Source organism: Neolamprologus brichardi, chromosome 4, assembly GCF_056152115.1.
Source record: "Neolamprologus brichardi isolate AB-2024 chromosome 4, ASM5615211v1, whole genome shotgun sequence".
In the NCBI taxonomy this organism is placed as follows: domain Eukaryota; kingdom Metazoa; phylum Chordata; class Actinopteri; order Cichliformes; family Cichlidae; genus Neolamprologus; species Neolamprologus brichardi.
In genome coordinates, this window is record NC_142107.1 from 19018079 (window position 1) to 19033661 (window position 15583).

Consider the following 15583-nt stretch of genomic DNA (forward strand, 5'->3'; position numbering starts at 1 on the left):
CCTCACATGAAGCAAGCCTGATTGTCCAACCTCCTGCACGCACAGATTCAGCAGTAACATTTCCTGCTTTTTCAGGGGTCGTGGGGGTCAAAGAAGGACCTCACAGCCAAGGAATTCCTGGCTCTGTCCATCATGTCAGCGGTTACTGGCCGCAAACGCAGGAAGCGCCATAACGCCCGCCGCGTGGGCAGCAGCACCGACGACGACTCTGAGCATGAGCCGATCAAAGCTGGACATTTAGGGGCAGGAGAGGAAGAGGAGGTGGAGTCGCCAGTAGGAGACACTGCTCCTCGAGCAGAGGGAGAGGAGGATGATGACGAAGAGGAAGAAGAGGACGAGGAGGAGGAGGATGAGGAAGTTGTAGAGGGCGGAGTGAAAGAGGAGGGACAAGAGGAGCCGGCCGTGAAACCCAATCGGTTGTCCTGTAAAGTGGAAGAGGAGGCGGGAGGAAGGCAGGCAGCCATGTTAAACGAGGAGGAGGAGGTGCAGGCGGAGGTGAAGGGGCCTCAGTGGCGAGCTCCAGAGGATGCTCGCTCTATAGTTTCAGGTTACTCCACCCTCTCTACTTTAGGGCGGAGCTTGGGATCTGAGGGGAGGGGGGACGATGCTGACGATGAACACAGCGAGCTGGTGAGCGAGACGGATAACGAGAGCGGCTTCGCCTCGCGCTCTCTTACACAGGAGAGACCCGACAAACACCCGACGCCACCTGTAAACACGCAGCTGCTGGCGCCGCCGCGGAGCTTTCTCTACACACACTACAAAAGCCCCGCTCTGTCAACCAGTAACATTCTCACCCCACCCGCTTCCCTCACACAGACACCAGACTCCGCGGAGAGGAGCGACGGAGGGGCCCGCTCCACCACACCTTCTACCTCCTCCTTCTCGTCCTCCTCCACCACTCACAGACTGCACTCGCGGCCTTCCTTTAACTCCCACAAGCTGATCCAGTGCGACACTCTGGCCAGGAGGAAGCTGAAGTCTGAGAAAAACAAGACTCGCTCCCCGGACCTGATGGAGTCTCCCGAGGGCACGGCTCCATCCGAGGGCTCCGGCTCAGGAACGGAAGGTGCACCCACAGCAAAGAGGGATACCTCCAGAACCAACACTTCCTCAGGCAGCAGCCAGGAGAGTCTGCGCCCAGCCCGACCCAAGCCTGCCGCGCTGCCCAGCGAGGCCGCTTCCTTCACTCCGACCGGCCCGGGCGGGAAGTCGCTGGCCGATCAGGTCCGCGCCCGACTGCTAGGCTCAGCTGACAACCTGCACCGCGTCGGACTGCGGAAACCACCGTCACCTGAGACGCGCAGGAAGAAGCGGGCTTGGCGCAGACACACTGTGGTGGCTTCCCCGACTGAGATGTCCGATAAGAGACCCCAGCTGATTGTCAGCGAGTTCCCCTTGTCTCCTATCAATCAAAACCAGGTCAAAACACAAGGGCTGCCTCGGGATGCAGAAGGTCTTGACCAAGGACCCGCTACACGTCAAGCACCCACCTCCAATTTCCACCAGTACCTTTGAACCCTGACCCCAACCACCGCTCCAAGAAAAGAGGCCAAAGCTGCTGATTCTCAGTTTGTGCGTAGGGATGGGGGAGTGGATGTCCAGCTGAGCTGCTGACGGCCTGCAGGTCAGTAAACTGGCAGCAGTGCAAACGGGGATGTGGTTGGTGGACAGGTGAAAAACGGCCCACCTTTTTTGTTATTGTTGTTGTTGTTGTTGTTTTTTTACTTTTCATTGAGCTCCGTTTGCATGGCAGGGTGCGTTCCAGTGTTGCCAAAGCTTTCTTTTTCTTTTTCCTTTAAGTGTGCTCTTATAGAAACGATAGGACAGAGACACAAACAGACGTCATCACGGTCGACGTAAGAGCCAAGAATTCTGATTCGAGTAACAACTGAGCATCCCTCTTGTCTTCTCTTCCTTCCTGTCTGGATCACAGATCACGTAAATTAAAAGTTTAATCGACTAGACGAGGATGCTGAAATGCAGCTTCTACATTTATTAAAAAAAATAAAAAATCATATAAAACCATTTCAGGAGGGCAAACAACTGATTCGTCATATCAGTCTTCCTTACGTTTCCCCTCTGACCATTCACACTGTAAAACTCCACCAAACTTCAGCTCCCAAACACATGAAATGCAGTTGTCTCCCTCTACTTGTTAATAATGTTTATGTGTGTTTGCCCAAAAATATTCGTGACCATGTCTAAACGTGCAGGTGTTTGTGTTAAACGATTTTTGTAACATTTGTACAAAGCCTTGTTAAGTTAACCCTGTAAATATAAATATTATGTTATAATATTTGTTTGTACTTTTTTTTTTAGGTCTTTTTTTTTAAGGTTTACAAAAGTGCAAATAAGTGCACAGTCGTTTTTTTGTTTGGTTTTGTTTTCAAGATGTTACTTGAAATGTTTCCCTTAATATATTATTTGTTTTTTGTTTTATATTCAATATATATATATATATATATTAAATATATATATTTTGTATTAAAGTAAAATTTATTGCAATTTCACCTCTTGGGTGTACCTGTTTAAAGGAGACGAGATAAACAAGACTAAACGTATTCCTTATTTCCTCATAGATGGCCTTTCTGATTCACAGCACTGTGCAGGAAACCTTTATCTCACGAGATAAGTCTTATAATAAAGATTATCTCGTGGCTAGTCACACAAAATGTACAAAACACTCTGTAGTAACAACATGTAGCAAGTTCTGAATTTTAATCAGGTAATTATTATGTGATATCGGACAGTTTGCAGACAGCTGATCATGCCGCCAGGGCTTCAAGTGTGGGATTACTGAGCATTGCCTCAACAGATCAGCTCATATTCACTGAACACAGGAGCTCAAAAGAAGATGCCTGACAGTGTTTAACAGACTGGTTTAGGATTTTTTTTTTTTTCTTTTTTTTTGGTGTTTTCAGCACACAAGGTCAGGTTCTAATAAATCTTCCCTGAGTGGGGAAATGGTACGTTGGAGGAAATGAAAAAAGAAGAACAAGAGTCTGTTGTTTCTGTCTCGTCTTGACCGCAGAACCAATTTGCAGTAGCGAAAAAAACACGACCCGAGCGAGAGGTGCAAATTCAGAAGTCACAAAAGGCTCGCTTGTTTCCTTGCGACCAAATAATAACCCAGTGAAAGAGAAGAAGAATGATAATAATAAATAGGTTCTAGTCTCGTCTTACCTCAAGGTTTTTTCTACAAGTGCCTGATTTCTGGAATGTGTTTTTGTTCTGCAGTGCCATGCTCTGTTCTTATCCTTCCATTTCCTTTTGTTATTTCTGGGTCTCCTCCCCTCCTCTGCTGTGGTTGACGGTATAATTGAGGCACTGACCCAAAGATGTGTACATTAAATACAAGCAGTCTAACAGAGAGGCTGTGCAAAACAAAATAAAGAAAGAAAAGTAAAGCACACTTCAAGCCAAGGACACTTCTATGCACTCCCTTTGCCTTTAACAGAGGAGGGGAAAAGCATAGTATTCTCTCAGCTGTTTCTTTTGTTTTTTTTTTAACAAACTGAGGTCACCTCTCTATGCCTAATAATCCACAGTGTGTGAATAAGGTACACCTAACACACCCCACCCTACAACTGCATTAGGTCATGCCAGACAGCATCCAGTTTCCTAAAGATGAACAAAAACCTCATCAAAGGGAAACGTCGACAGTCTGAAATGTGATTTTACCTTTTGTGTCGTTGTTGTATTTTAAAAGCGTTTCTTTTTTTTGTACATACTATCTTAATATGTAACATATTGTATTGTGTACATTTGGAATTGCTTTCGAGTATGACTAATATGAAAATGACTGGACTAAAAGAAAAAAACAAATTAAAAAAAAAAACATGGTTGTCCGCCTGAACTCATTTCCCTCGTGGCTGTGTGCTTAAAAGCAGGTTATATGATGTAAATAAACAGAACTATGTTTAAAAAAATGTGTTTGCGTTTGTGACTTATGTGTGTGCGCAAAACACATTTTTTACAGTGGAGATGTGCCTCACATTTTGCAGCGCGTGCATCGTAAAATAGGAGCTGACTGGCTCCCCCTAGAGGCTCGAAGAGGAATAAGACAAAGGGAAACGGAATCTGGAGTGTTGAGGGTCTTTATTTTAATTTATGGGAATGTTTAAATATTTATGGATTCTGTGAGTAGCAGCTGTAATAATGGGATTCTATTAAAACGGATGACCCCACCAAAGTAAAGACACACTTTTCATCACATTCTTAGGCTTTGCAAATGAGCAGCACTTCTCACATGATCAGTAACCAACCTTGTCTGCATGGCTGTCCACAGGCTCTTCAGGAACAAGTCTCACCACTCGCCAGACATTTTGGAACCCCCTTTAGGCATTTATTTGCAAGCTATTTCTAAATTAACTTAATAAAAATTTAAGTTACACCTCTACCACCATCTACCCTGCTACATAAGTATCCCATCTATTGCAAAACAAATCTCTGAGTGCCATGTCTCTTTGTATCAGGCCTGCCTAAACTTGTGAAGTTACTAATTTTAAGTGGGGGCGGGGTGTAAATATACATTATGTGATTGGTAGCTGTAATGATGAGAAAATTCATTATCAAGTCAGAATAAAGACACAATTTTCTGCAGATCCTTGACTTGCAAAAATAATAACCACAGTGTGTCTGTATTACAACCTAGAAAATTCAGTAAAATAAACAATAAAATCCCACTTGCATGTCTTCCTGTATACCTCCGAGTGGACTAAGCTTTCATAAAGAGCATCTCATCCATATCCCATCCCCCCCTTCTCATATGGTCTTCCATTCAGAGGCCACTGATGCCTTGTGTCTGGCCCATATCGGAATCCTCGCAAGAAATCTGACCAAAGCCGCGGACAGCAGCTCTTAGCTGCAGCTTCCTGTGTTTGAGGACAGGCTGAACAACACATGGCAGTCTGATTCAGAACTTCAATTTTTATATTATTTTATTGGAACTAAAAGGATAACACACAACTGTTAAAATGTTCACGCTGAAGTCTTTTTTTTTTTTTTTTGCAAAAAAAGTATCTGAAAGGATGGCCCAATTAGCTGAAAGTTCTTCTTGTTCAGTTTCTGGAGGGGGGAGAAAAATAATCCGACATACAATATTTGCTCTTAAAATTAAAAACAGAACAGTTTATGTCAATGGATACCTACAAAGTTGAGCAGAGGAACAAACGGAAATTTCTTTTCAAATACCTCTTTATAAAAAAAAAAAAAAAAAAGAAAAAAAAAAAAAAAGAAATCAAATTTGAAATATTTACAATTCTCCTTGAAAACAATAACCGAATGGGACAATAACAGCTCAAATAGAAAGGGAAACGTCAAATATTTACTTATTTTGTCCAGGTGACAAACTGCTTACAGAAAAACTTATGATAAATTCTTTTAAAAATGCAGTAGTCCCATGTTTTACCTTATCCAAAGGATTTTAATTTGTAGCGACCTGGCCCCTGTCCTTGCTGGGCTGGCTCTTCAGGAGCAGCTCCATGTTTTGGGCTTTCAGTCTCTCCAGTTCCTTCTCCATCTCTTTGACCCGGACCGAGCAGTTCTGACCCCCGGGCTCCACGGCGCGTCTCAGCCGGTTGTTCTCCTCCTCCAACCGGGACATGCACTTCTCCAGCTCCAGGTACTCCTTGACCAGCTCCTGCTTGGTCATATTCTGCAGGCTCTCGACGTGATACATCTCGTAGGTCTCGGAAAAGTCTCTTTGGAGGAACTCTCCACCCGCGTTCCCGGGCCTCCCGATGCCATCGCTGCCCCCGCCGCTGCCGTCATCATAGTCCTGGTCCTCGTTTTCCAAGACCTCATCCTCGCTGCCAGTGTCCTCCATGCAAACCCCGACCCCAGAAGGCCGCCTGACCCCCATCTGGGTGTTGAGGTCGGGTTCCTCTCGGTCGTGCTCGTCCATCAGGAACTGAGTTGTGTTGTAAGGGGCAACCGGGAGCCCTTTGGCGAACATTTCCTCTCTTATGCGCGAAGCTCTGGCAGTCTCCTTCTCTTCTAGGGCTTTCTTTTCCTCCCAGGAAAGTTTGTTATACGGCTTCCAGTGGCGCTTCTTCTTGGAGGTCCTGCGCCTGTGCCTTTTCTTGCCTAGACGCGCATCTAAGCCCGTATCAGAGTCGATGTGCAAACTATCCACTTGTACCTGCAGCCGTCTGTCTTGGCCGTTTTTTCCCTGTGTGGAGTGGTGATCTCCTGTCGCTCCTTGGATGCTGCGTTTCTGATGAGGCTGAGTTGAAATCGGGCACTTCTGGACCTCGTTTCCGGCTGCTAACCCAGGGCACACCTCCCTCTGCCCGCCTTTCATTTGCCGTAACTTGTCTGTGTTGATATCCTCGCAGTTCTCCGCCCGCTGCTCTTGCTTATGCTCGCTCTGTCGCCCCCTGTCGCCGTTTTGTGGTCCATCATGGTTTCTAGCTGGGAGATGCTCCAACGCGTCTCCACTGCTCCCACCTGAAGGGCTGGCTGAAGTTTTCAGGTGATGGGTCGTCTCCTCTGGCTCAGTCATCCTGGTGTTCCGCTCCTATGGCTCCACTTTAGCACATTTTAGATGATATTCATGCTCCCGTGACTGAGTTTAAAAGTTCGTTAAAAAGACGTTAATTTGAACAAAAAAATTCTACAATCTCGCGTAATCACTAAAGAAACTTTTGAGATTGTTTGCGTTTGTAAACAAACGCGCGCAAAGTAAAAGTAAACTTCCGAACAGTAAACACTTGTTACTCCTCCAAGGGTTTGTCAGAGCAACTGTCGCTAACTACCATTAACTGTTTCGATGCTGTCAGAGTTATCGTTCACCCGGAGACTGCGTTCCGCCGTCACAACAGTGTCCAGTGTGCCGCTCAAGAAGAGGGAGCTCGTGTTTATATACCAGCTCCGCCTCTACCCGTGCGCATGCTACTGCTTTCAACTCCTGATGGATTGTGGGGTATGACGTTTTCGTTTCGGCGAAGCCTTGGCGGAGACCTTCGCACGAAACTACATAGCCCACAAATCTACCATAACTGGCGAGCTTCTTGACCAATCAATTAAGAGGATCTCGAGTCCGCTAAAGCCTACCCTACTCTTTGTTGATTGGACCAGAGAATAATTTTGCTGTTGCTAAGCTCAAGGTATTTTCTGATTGGGCAGATCAATAGTCAATCACAGGACCGTAATCCACGCAAAGAAAGCAGTCCCGGGCATTTTACGGACGCTACTATTTACAAATGAAGGGGTTGTGTTTTCAATTGAAGAACTAAAAGTTAATCTGTTTACATTTGAAATAAGTGATTTGCAAGCTGGGGCAAATATGCGTGGTTTAAACACACAATAATAGGCTGTGTTTTTATTTACTCATCCAGCCAGCATAGGAAAAAAATACCCATACAATTAAACCCCCCTGTATTTTAAGCTACAACAAGAAACTGTCTTGCGGAATCTAGTCCGTCTTCGACGTTCATTTGAGAAACTAAGTAAATACATCTTATTCAAAACATAATTTTTTGTACATGTAAGCTGCCATAAAAATGCGTTGCTCAGGCGCCATTTGAGAGATTGAATGTTTCCGTGTCAAAAGTGTCTTCTGTGCGGAGTGATATGTTGTGGGGCAGATGGCCAGGGGAACTCTGGAATCAGCGTAAACAAACGACATTTATTGTGAAGCTGCCGTGGAGAGCGCTGTTCCGAACCCCTCGTTGTTAAAGGGTGGGTCAGGCGATCTCACACTTGCTCAGTAATCCTATTAGCAGTTGACGAAGTGGTGTAGATCAGCGTTTGAGTTTTTCCGCGCAGCCAACTTTCTGATACGCAGTGTTAGTTTTACACTGTTGTCTCGTGTTAACGGCTAAGGAGACGCTAGCTAGCTAACGTTAGCCAAACGTTAGCCAACGGGCGCTACGTGTCGTGGCTCCCAAACTAAACACTACACGACTCCACATACATACGAAGCCATACGTACTACAACAAAAATAAACTTAATGTTTAACTCATTGGTCACAGAAAAACGCTCCTAGTCGGTGTGAGTATGACGAAAAACGCCATACTGCACTAAAGCTAGGTAAGCTAACGTAAGTTAGCGTACGCTACCTTGTAGCCATAATATAAAAAAGTATTAAACCATGAGTGCTAGACCGTTTTTAAATAAAATTGTTTGGCTTGTGTCAGTTTGTCGATTCAACTGCAGCAAAGTAAAGCAACTACAATGCGCTGTGCTACTGGTAATGATAGCCATCTGCTAACTAGGCCAACGTGTTCATATGGGGCCCGCGTAATTCCTGGGCTGTTTTATTCCGATGTGATTTTCTCGTTTCACTAAAGCGATTAGTGTACACATTTCAAGTACTGCTACAGTTAGTCGAACTGTACAAGTCAGAGTACCGAAAATATACACAAACAGACTGAAAACATTCGTTTTTTGAAACAGTCCTTCACATGAGACGTTTGAGCAACTGTCTTGCTTTCAGGAAGTAGACCGCGCCTGATCTTTCCAGTTTCCCTTTAGTTAACTGGTGTTAGCAAGCTCTAGATGGGTGTAACTCGCCAAACCAATAATCTTCCACACTATTCACAACTTTTCTGTATTGTCGGCTTGTGTGAAATAAACAAATGGAAATAAAATGCTGTGGGGAAAAAGGTTGAAACCTTTATGTGGAATATGTTAATGTGGTTAATTTGTTTTGTTTGTTTTCTGATGCACATTATTTACATGTGCATACTACATGCATACATATTTGACGTCACAATGGTTAAAGAGTTAGTCATTATTCTGTGTTAATCCTTAACTGTGCATGCTTCACTGTGTCATCCACAAATTGTGTCCAGTTTTCACAAAGCAGTTTGCTTCCATTAGTGGAAGAAGTGGGTTATTCAGTCTGTGGCCTTATGGTGGGTGACTGGTCTCTCCTAACACTGCCAGTGAAGACTGGCTACAAACAACACAGGCCCACTGTTTCTACTAATAGAAGCAGGCAGAGTTTCAGCTTTGGCAAATAAGCAAGGCAAACTGGGAAATCCTTTGAGAGGGGAGGTGATCTGTTCTAGTTAATATGAAACCTAATGACCATGGAGATTGAGAAACAGTACCAGGGCTTCCCATATTCTCAAATCAAGGAGCGGTGCGCAGCTACAGCACCAGAGCTGCTCCTGCATAGATCACAGCTTGTGAGGATTAGCAGGCATGACTTAATCTCTCACCCTGTCCAACATAGTAGTTGCTGCAATTGAGCGGAGATGAAAGATATATGTAATATACTATTATACGCTGGTGCACAGGCCTGAAGAGGAGGTGCAGGAGGAGTTTGTGCAGACAGCAGGTCCAGATGGGTGTTTTAGTAAGGGAAACAGTCAATCCACCAGCTTCATTAAATGACCAGGTTAAAGAAACATCACCTTAGGCTCCATCCACCCAGCCTACCAAACCTGTATGTGTGTGTTTGCTTTGCACATGGCTGTGACTCAGCTCTGTCACTCTCTGCTCTCTGTTATAACTCCATTAGTAAGACTTAATTAAGTTTCCAGGCGGTGCTCTGGTACTGTGAGCACCATCTAATAACCAAAAAATTAAAAAAAAATACTGCAGTGCAGGTTCTCGCTTTCATAACCAACCCTTTAAATCTGTGCAGACAGCATGAACATACTGGCCACAGATGATGAATGTGACATTACGGAACTGATTGTTGTTGTTGAGAGCTAAGCAGTTACTTTTAATAACCAACAGGGGACGCCAGCTCCTCAGTCACTGGCATTTGAATGGGGAGTAGTTTTACTAAAGTAGAAGCACTTCTTTCTGCTCTTGATCTCCATTTAAAGGAAGGTGTTTACATATTTGAAAGTTTGCCTGAACAATCAGGGTCATAAGTTTGCTTTACCTCCCCTGAAAGAAAAGATTTTAGCTGTTTAAATGTTTGCTGAGCCTAGACAAAGGGCAACCTGCTCTTTGCCTGTGGACGTTAATCACGCCACTATATTCATGTAAGTATGCAAGCTTTTGTAAAATTTATATATGAAAAGGTAGGTGAAACAGCACAGTTTTTCTTTTTGGAATACAGCATGGCATTGGCGCAAAATAAACTCGAAATAAACATTTCAAACCAGTCTATATTTGGATTTATTTATTTATAAAAAAAAAAAACCCCTAAAAGGTCCCATAAAAAGTTGTTGTTGTTGTTGTTGTTTTTTTGAAGAACAGATTTAACCAAAAAGGCTTCGATACGCAACTGTTGAGACTCTGTGCGCACATATTGCGCTTTAAACCATTTTAACAAGTGTGTATACAAATTAATGTATGGAGGGGGACTTGGCCATACCTGATTTTCGTTGGGGCAGGAAGAAGAAGAGGAGGAGGAGGAGTAAGGTGTTGGCTCCAGAAGCGTGCGACTCGTTTGGAGTCCTGCGCACAAACATGAGTAGCAAATCTGGGGAGGGGACTCCTGCGGTCGGTTCTCTCTCTCTCTCGCTCGCTCACTTTCTGCGGGCTGGGGGTCTGTCTGGGGCAGTTTAAGGACACCTGCGCCCTCAGCTTCCTCACACCCCTAAAGTTACAAGCTTAAGTTTATTTCGCTGGAGTTTATGTAGCGACCATGTTAAGCGTAGGCACCGGCAAGACCAGTCCCAGGGAGCACAGGAGGAAAGTGAATGAGAAGACGACGGACCTCATCAGGAGGCTCGGTAAGGACACCTCCAAATCTGACCTGCTCCTAGGAGTTCACCGTCAGCTCCAGGCTGAAGTGTTTTGTTTTTTTTTTTCGCTCATTGTTGGTACGAACTTAACTGAAGCTTCAGTGATTTTTAGTCACATTGTTTGTTATGTTGCCTTTTTCTAAGACAGCAGTTATAATCGGTAGCTATTTATGCCTTCAATTCATAACATAGTTTCTCTTAGAAGGCGGTGTAATTCGAGAACTCTTTGCATCTTCCCGAAAAGATGATTCATTTCACCTACTTTCCTTGATAATTGCTCACTCCTTAGTTACAGATTGTTTGGTTTAATTTGTTTCATTCATTTACTTCCCCCAGTTTACAAAACATACATTAACCAAACACGCATAACAGGTTTGCTTTTTTAAATGATGATGTTCTTAGAAAGTGTGAGTAATGACCGAGGTTACAGATAATGGCATCAAACAGAAGCGAAATTCTGAGTATTTGTGGGTGTAGTTACAACGGTCATGTGTTTATGAAGAGCAGAGTTGCTCACTGGACTACTGCTCCGATTCAGGCTCCTCGCAATTCCCATCTCAGCCTACTCCCCTCACAGTTCAGTCCCGATATGTCACTGCCCCTTCCCAAACTCGCCCCAAAATAGACACTTGCTGAGCAGCCATAGCGCACCTGTCAGAATCTCTGGGAAGACGCTGGATTTCTGGAAGGCTGAACCAGTGTTAACGACGTATATTTGCAGGCATACAAAATTAGCTCACAGACAGAAATGTTGGATGAAATCTTTGCTTTTTATTTTATTTCTTTTTTTTCTTTTCAGTTTTATATGTATAAAGGGGACGTATTATGTTTTTTTCCCCCAACCCCATATTTTTAATTGACTCACTTTTGCATGACTCACTTATAAATATTTATCTTGAGGTGCTGCTATATCTATATCAGGGATTTCCACTCTCATTGATGCACAGTGACACATAGCCAAGAGTAGAGATCGGTCTGAAACTGAGCATTCAGAACAGCATGAAGCCTGAAACTTTGGCAGTGTTTCACATGAGCATCCAACATTGTAACAGCATAAGCATGAGGAATGCACTCATGACTACCTAATTAGGCACATCCAGTGTTGGGGAGTAACGGAATACATGTACCGCCGTTACGTATTTAAAATACAAAATATGAGTAACTGTATTCCGTTACAGTTACCGTTTAAAAAGGTGGTATTTAGAATACAGTTACTTTGTTAAAATAAATGGATTACACTGCGGTACTTCCCTGTTTCATATTGTGGCGGGTCAGGCCTGTTTGGGTTTTGTTTGACAGCTACGTTCTGTTGTTCCAGGTGGCAGCGTTATGGTTGCCATGGTTACAGGGTGCCGCTCTCTCTCTGCGTGTTTCCTGGGTGAGAGAGGCCTTTTTGTTGTTGTTGTGCTAAGCTAATAGGCAGAATGCTACCGGTATAGCTCTAAAGAATGTAGCATCATAGGCAGTGTAGTCCGTGCTGCAGGGAGAATGGACTGCCGTACACGTTATGTGTCTGTGAGCGAGGGAGGGAGAAAAAGGAAAAGTACGAGCTGTCATCTAGCAAAAACGGGAGCTGGAAGCATGTAAATATAATAATAACCACTGCAGCCAAGAAGAGTGCCTGACGAGCCCAGTTGTAAGTAAGCTATTAAGACTCGACTGTACACCGTGTTCGTGTTTTCCTCCAAAAACAATAAGTTCCGTTGGAGCCTCTTTCAACGCCTCTCTCTGTCTCTCGCTAGCCAAGTTGACCCAGACAACAAAGTAAAGCCAGTTTTCGGCTATGAGCCCGACACAGAACCCACCGTATTAGCCAGAGGTCCCTTTACTACGGTTCGGAGCCGCGGACCTTCAGTAACAGTAATAAATCACAGCAATAGTACATTCATGTAGTTGTAAACAGCATGATAATGCCAAAGTAATCCAAAGTATTCAGAATACGTTACTCTCATTGAGTAACGTAACGGAATACGTTACAGAATACATTTTGGGGCATGTATTCTGTATTCTGTAATGGAATACATTTTAAAAGTAACCTTCCCAACACTGGGCACATCTGTTCAACTGCTTATTAAGACAAATAGGTAATCAGCCAATCACCTGGCAGGAACACAGTGCATTTAGGCATGTAGACACCTGCTGATGGTCAAACGGAGCACTGGAATGAGGAAGAAAGGTAATTGAAGTGACTTTGAATATGGCATGGTTGGTGGCCTGAGTATTTTTGGTCAGTCTTTTAAATCATAATTTTAACACAATTACTGAGGAAGTAAATCCAACTCTTTTTTTTTTTATATATCTTAACAAAATAGAGTATTAAGTGTTTTATTGGTCAACTGAAACAGGAAGTCCAGTTAGCTGACAAAGAACAGCACAAAGTAATCGAAACAGGAACATATGAGGGAGGCACTAACAAGCTGACACAGTACAGCACAACAATGAGCTAAGAAAACCATAAGGGATTAAATATGCATGTGGGGTAATCAGGGGTATGGAAAACACCCGTTAACACAGCTGAACCTAACTGAAGAAAACGAGACAAAAGATGCAAAATTAAATACAACACACGAGAAACTAACTAAATAAAACGAGGAATAACTAAACAGAAGCTCTCTAATGCAGAGACGGGGACTAGACAAGATACAGGAAACGCACCAGGAGAGGAAAATGTGAAACTTGGGGGATTACTCATAAACAGACTCCGGATCATGACGTTAAACTCCAGGAAGATAATTATAACAACACAGATTGGGGCATAATGATTGTTTTCTCTGCAGTGGTGTAGTGGTTACTAGCTTGATTCTTGCCAGAGATGCATGTTTTTTGGGGTTGGCGTCTGTTTAAGAACTCTGTCAAATCAAACATATGGCGTTATCTGCTGTGGCAGCCCCTAGTGGTAAGGGGGTGGCTGGAAATAACATCTTTATCTATCCTAAAGTCGCTATAGGCCAAAATTGAGATTGAAAGCAAAGACCTTAATAAGTAAAAACAATATGCAGAAACAATCTGTTATAAATTCAGCTCTTCTTGCATGTTTAGTGAAACCAGAAATGCAGAATTTTAATGTTTTTGCAACAGTGTGTAAACATGGATCCATACTTCTGCAGCAACACCATGTTTAAACTCTGACACTATGCACAGACTTGTTTAAGCATTACTGAAGTCTGAAACTGTATCTGCGCCTGAAAACGCAACACTGGCATTGCTATATTTGACTAATAGACTCACCACCACCACTTGTTGTCATAAATTAGTCAGGTGACTGTCCACCCACCATGTTTTAACCTCTTTCACATCAAAGCGAAAACACTGAATAGTTTCGCAATCTGCTGGTGGGACTGACCTAAGTTCAAAAGTTTTGTGTCATGTGGTGTCACAGGACTGATCCGCCTTCCTCGTTCAAACATTTCTCACTCACGGTGAGCCAAAGTGACGAATGTGGCCTGAGAGGCAGAGATTTGTTAGTTTTGAGATAATCCATGTTTGAATCAGACTAGCGCACACATGGATAAATATATTCATTGCCACAGACGTCCCCACGGGGGTTTTGGGGGATTTGATTTCAGGGAGAGAGTCTGCGGCTGTTGGCAGCACTGTTAACGGTGGTACACAGCAATTAGTTTCTTGTGTGAGCAAACAGCCTGCATAAGCCAAGGATTTACAAAACAACATCCATGATGAGTTTCGGTCGGTTTAGACCGAAGAGAAGGGACAATTTCACACGTTGCACCTACAAGATGAATGTAAACACGATCGTGAGCTGAGGTGATGTTTTCGGAGGCCGCTACAGGGAATATGTGGTATCTGTTTGGTATCTGAGTAAACTCGGCTGTAAATCTGAGAGCTTTACATATGCTTTATGTCTGCAATTGCGGTCAACAACATTCCCGGCCAAACAGGTCACAATCAACAAGGTTATCATCTGTTATTAGGTTTGAATGGTCAGGTGTTTAGAAGGATTTAACCTCAGTGGGATCTAACTGAGCCCCAACATACAATAAATAGCATCAGTTGTGTAACAACAGACACTTATTCCAATTGTGATTAACCTTTTTTTCCCTAAATAATCACAACTCAGCTGTTTTTGTGTGTGCAGGCTCACATTGTAGCAAAGAAAAGTATTGCCAGTTCATTAGACAAAAGGTAAAACATATACTGACATGTTCAAGCTAACGTCAGCTCTATTCAACTCCATTCAAATTTCAATTTTTTTTTTCAAGTTGTGCACTGTCCAGAAGAAAATAGGAATCCCCTTTCCCTTCTACCAAACCATACCGCTCTCACAGTCTGGCTTTCTCCTGCCTTTGGTGAAGTCTGCCAACCTGGTTTGACTTTAATGTGGCTTAAAAATCCCGATCATAGCCTTGTTAATATGCATTGCAACCTTAAATTGTGCTTTGACGGCATATTTAACCACACATTGGCAAATAAAATGACAGTTTTTTACAAAAGCTCATTTATTTCTCAACATTTATTTTAATATTTTACTGGAATCCAGATATTGTTCAGAGCGAGTCTAGTCGCACACAGTGAGTCATGCTTACTGTGTGGTCATAACTTGCTTATTAATGAGCAAATAAATGATGTTTCATTCATTATAAGAGACAAAGAGAACGTTTGACTAAAAGCTGCTTGTTTTCGACTGAATACAAAGAGGCTGCTCTGCTTTCATGTTCAGCTCTGCTGTCCAGAAACCATTGGCAACGATTCTGCATTTCCAAATAACACTCACTTTTTTCTACTCAGTCCTTTTTTGGGGGGTTAGGGGGGGGGTTCACATCAGGAAATTCCACAGAGAGTCCCGATTCCAAAGAAGGAAAATACGGTTTCCAACTGATCATTTTTCTTCTTTTGAGCTGGAATCTCATCATTTTGCCTAAACACTTTTGATTTTGGAGATGCAGACTGGATGGCGCTGTTTGCC

General features: G+C 43.4%; 3 protein-coding genes across 14 annotated transcripts in view; 2 read left to right on the forward strand and 1 right to left on the reverse strand.

Moving 5' to 3' along the window:
• arhgap23a (Rho GTPase activating protein 23a) overlaps window positions 1-3932 on the forward strand; it is a 70128-nt gene extending 66196 nt beyond the window's left edge. For all 12 annotated transcript variants that reach the window (XM_087839982.1, XM_087839981.1, XM_087839976.1 and 9 more), the window contains one exon: window positions 76-3932. In XM_087839982.1, coding sequence (XP_087696108.1) covers window positions 76-1518 — 1443 coding nt within the window. In that variant the 3' untranslated portion in view covers window positions 1519-3932. The remainder of the gene's footprint in view (window positions 1-75) is intronic.
• Window positions 3933-5199: 1267 nt separating this feature from the next.
• On the reverse strand, window positions 5200-6993 carry hexim1 (HEXIM P-TEFb complex subunit 1). Its single transcript, XM_006798308.3, has one exon. The coding sequence runs from the start codon at window positions 6506-6508 to the stop codon at window positions 5429-5431; it is 1080 nt and encodes a 359-aa protein (XP_006798371.1). The 5' UTR covers window positions 6509-6993; the 3' UTR covers window positions 5200-5428.
• A 3375-nt stretch (window positions 6994-10368) lies between these two features.
• Window positions 10369-15583, forward strand: part of plcd3a (phospholipase C, delta 3a) — a 30766-nt gene continuing 25551 nt past the window's right edge. Inside the window, exon 1 of the mRNA XM_006798309.3 lies at window positions 10369-10647. Within this exon, the coding sequence (XP_006798372.2) occupies window positions 10560-10647 (88 nt within the window). The 5' untranslated portion in view covers window positions 10369-10559. The remainder of the gene's footprint in view (window positions 10648-15583) is intronic.

Bases quoted from the DNA above. Each gene is read 5' to 3' on its own strand.
- hexim1 (XM_006798308.3), bottom strand. From the start codon at position 6,508: ATGACTGAGCCAGAGGAGACGACCCATCACCTGAAAACTTCAGCCAGC.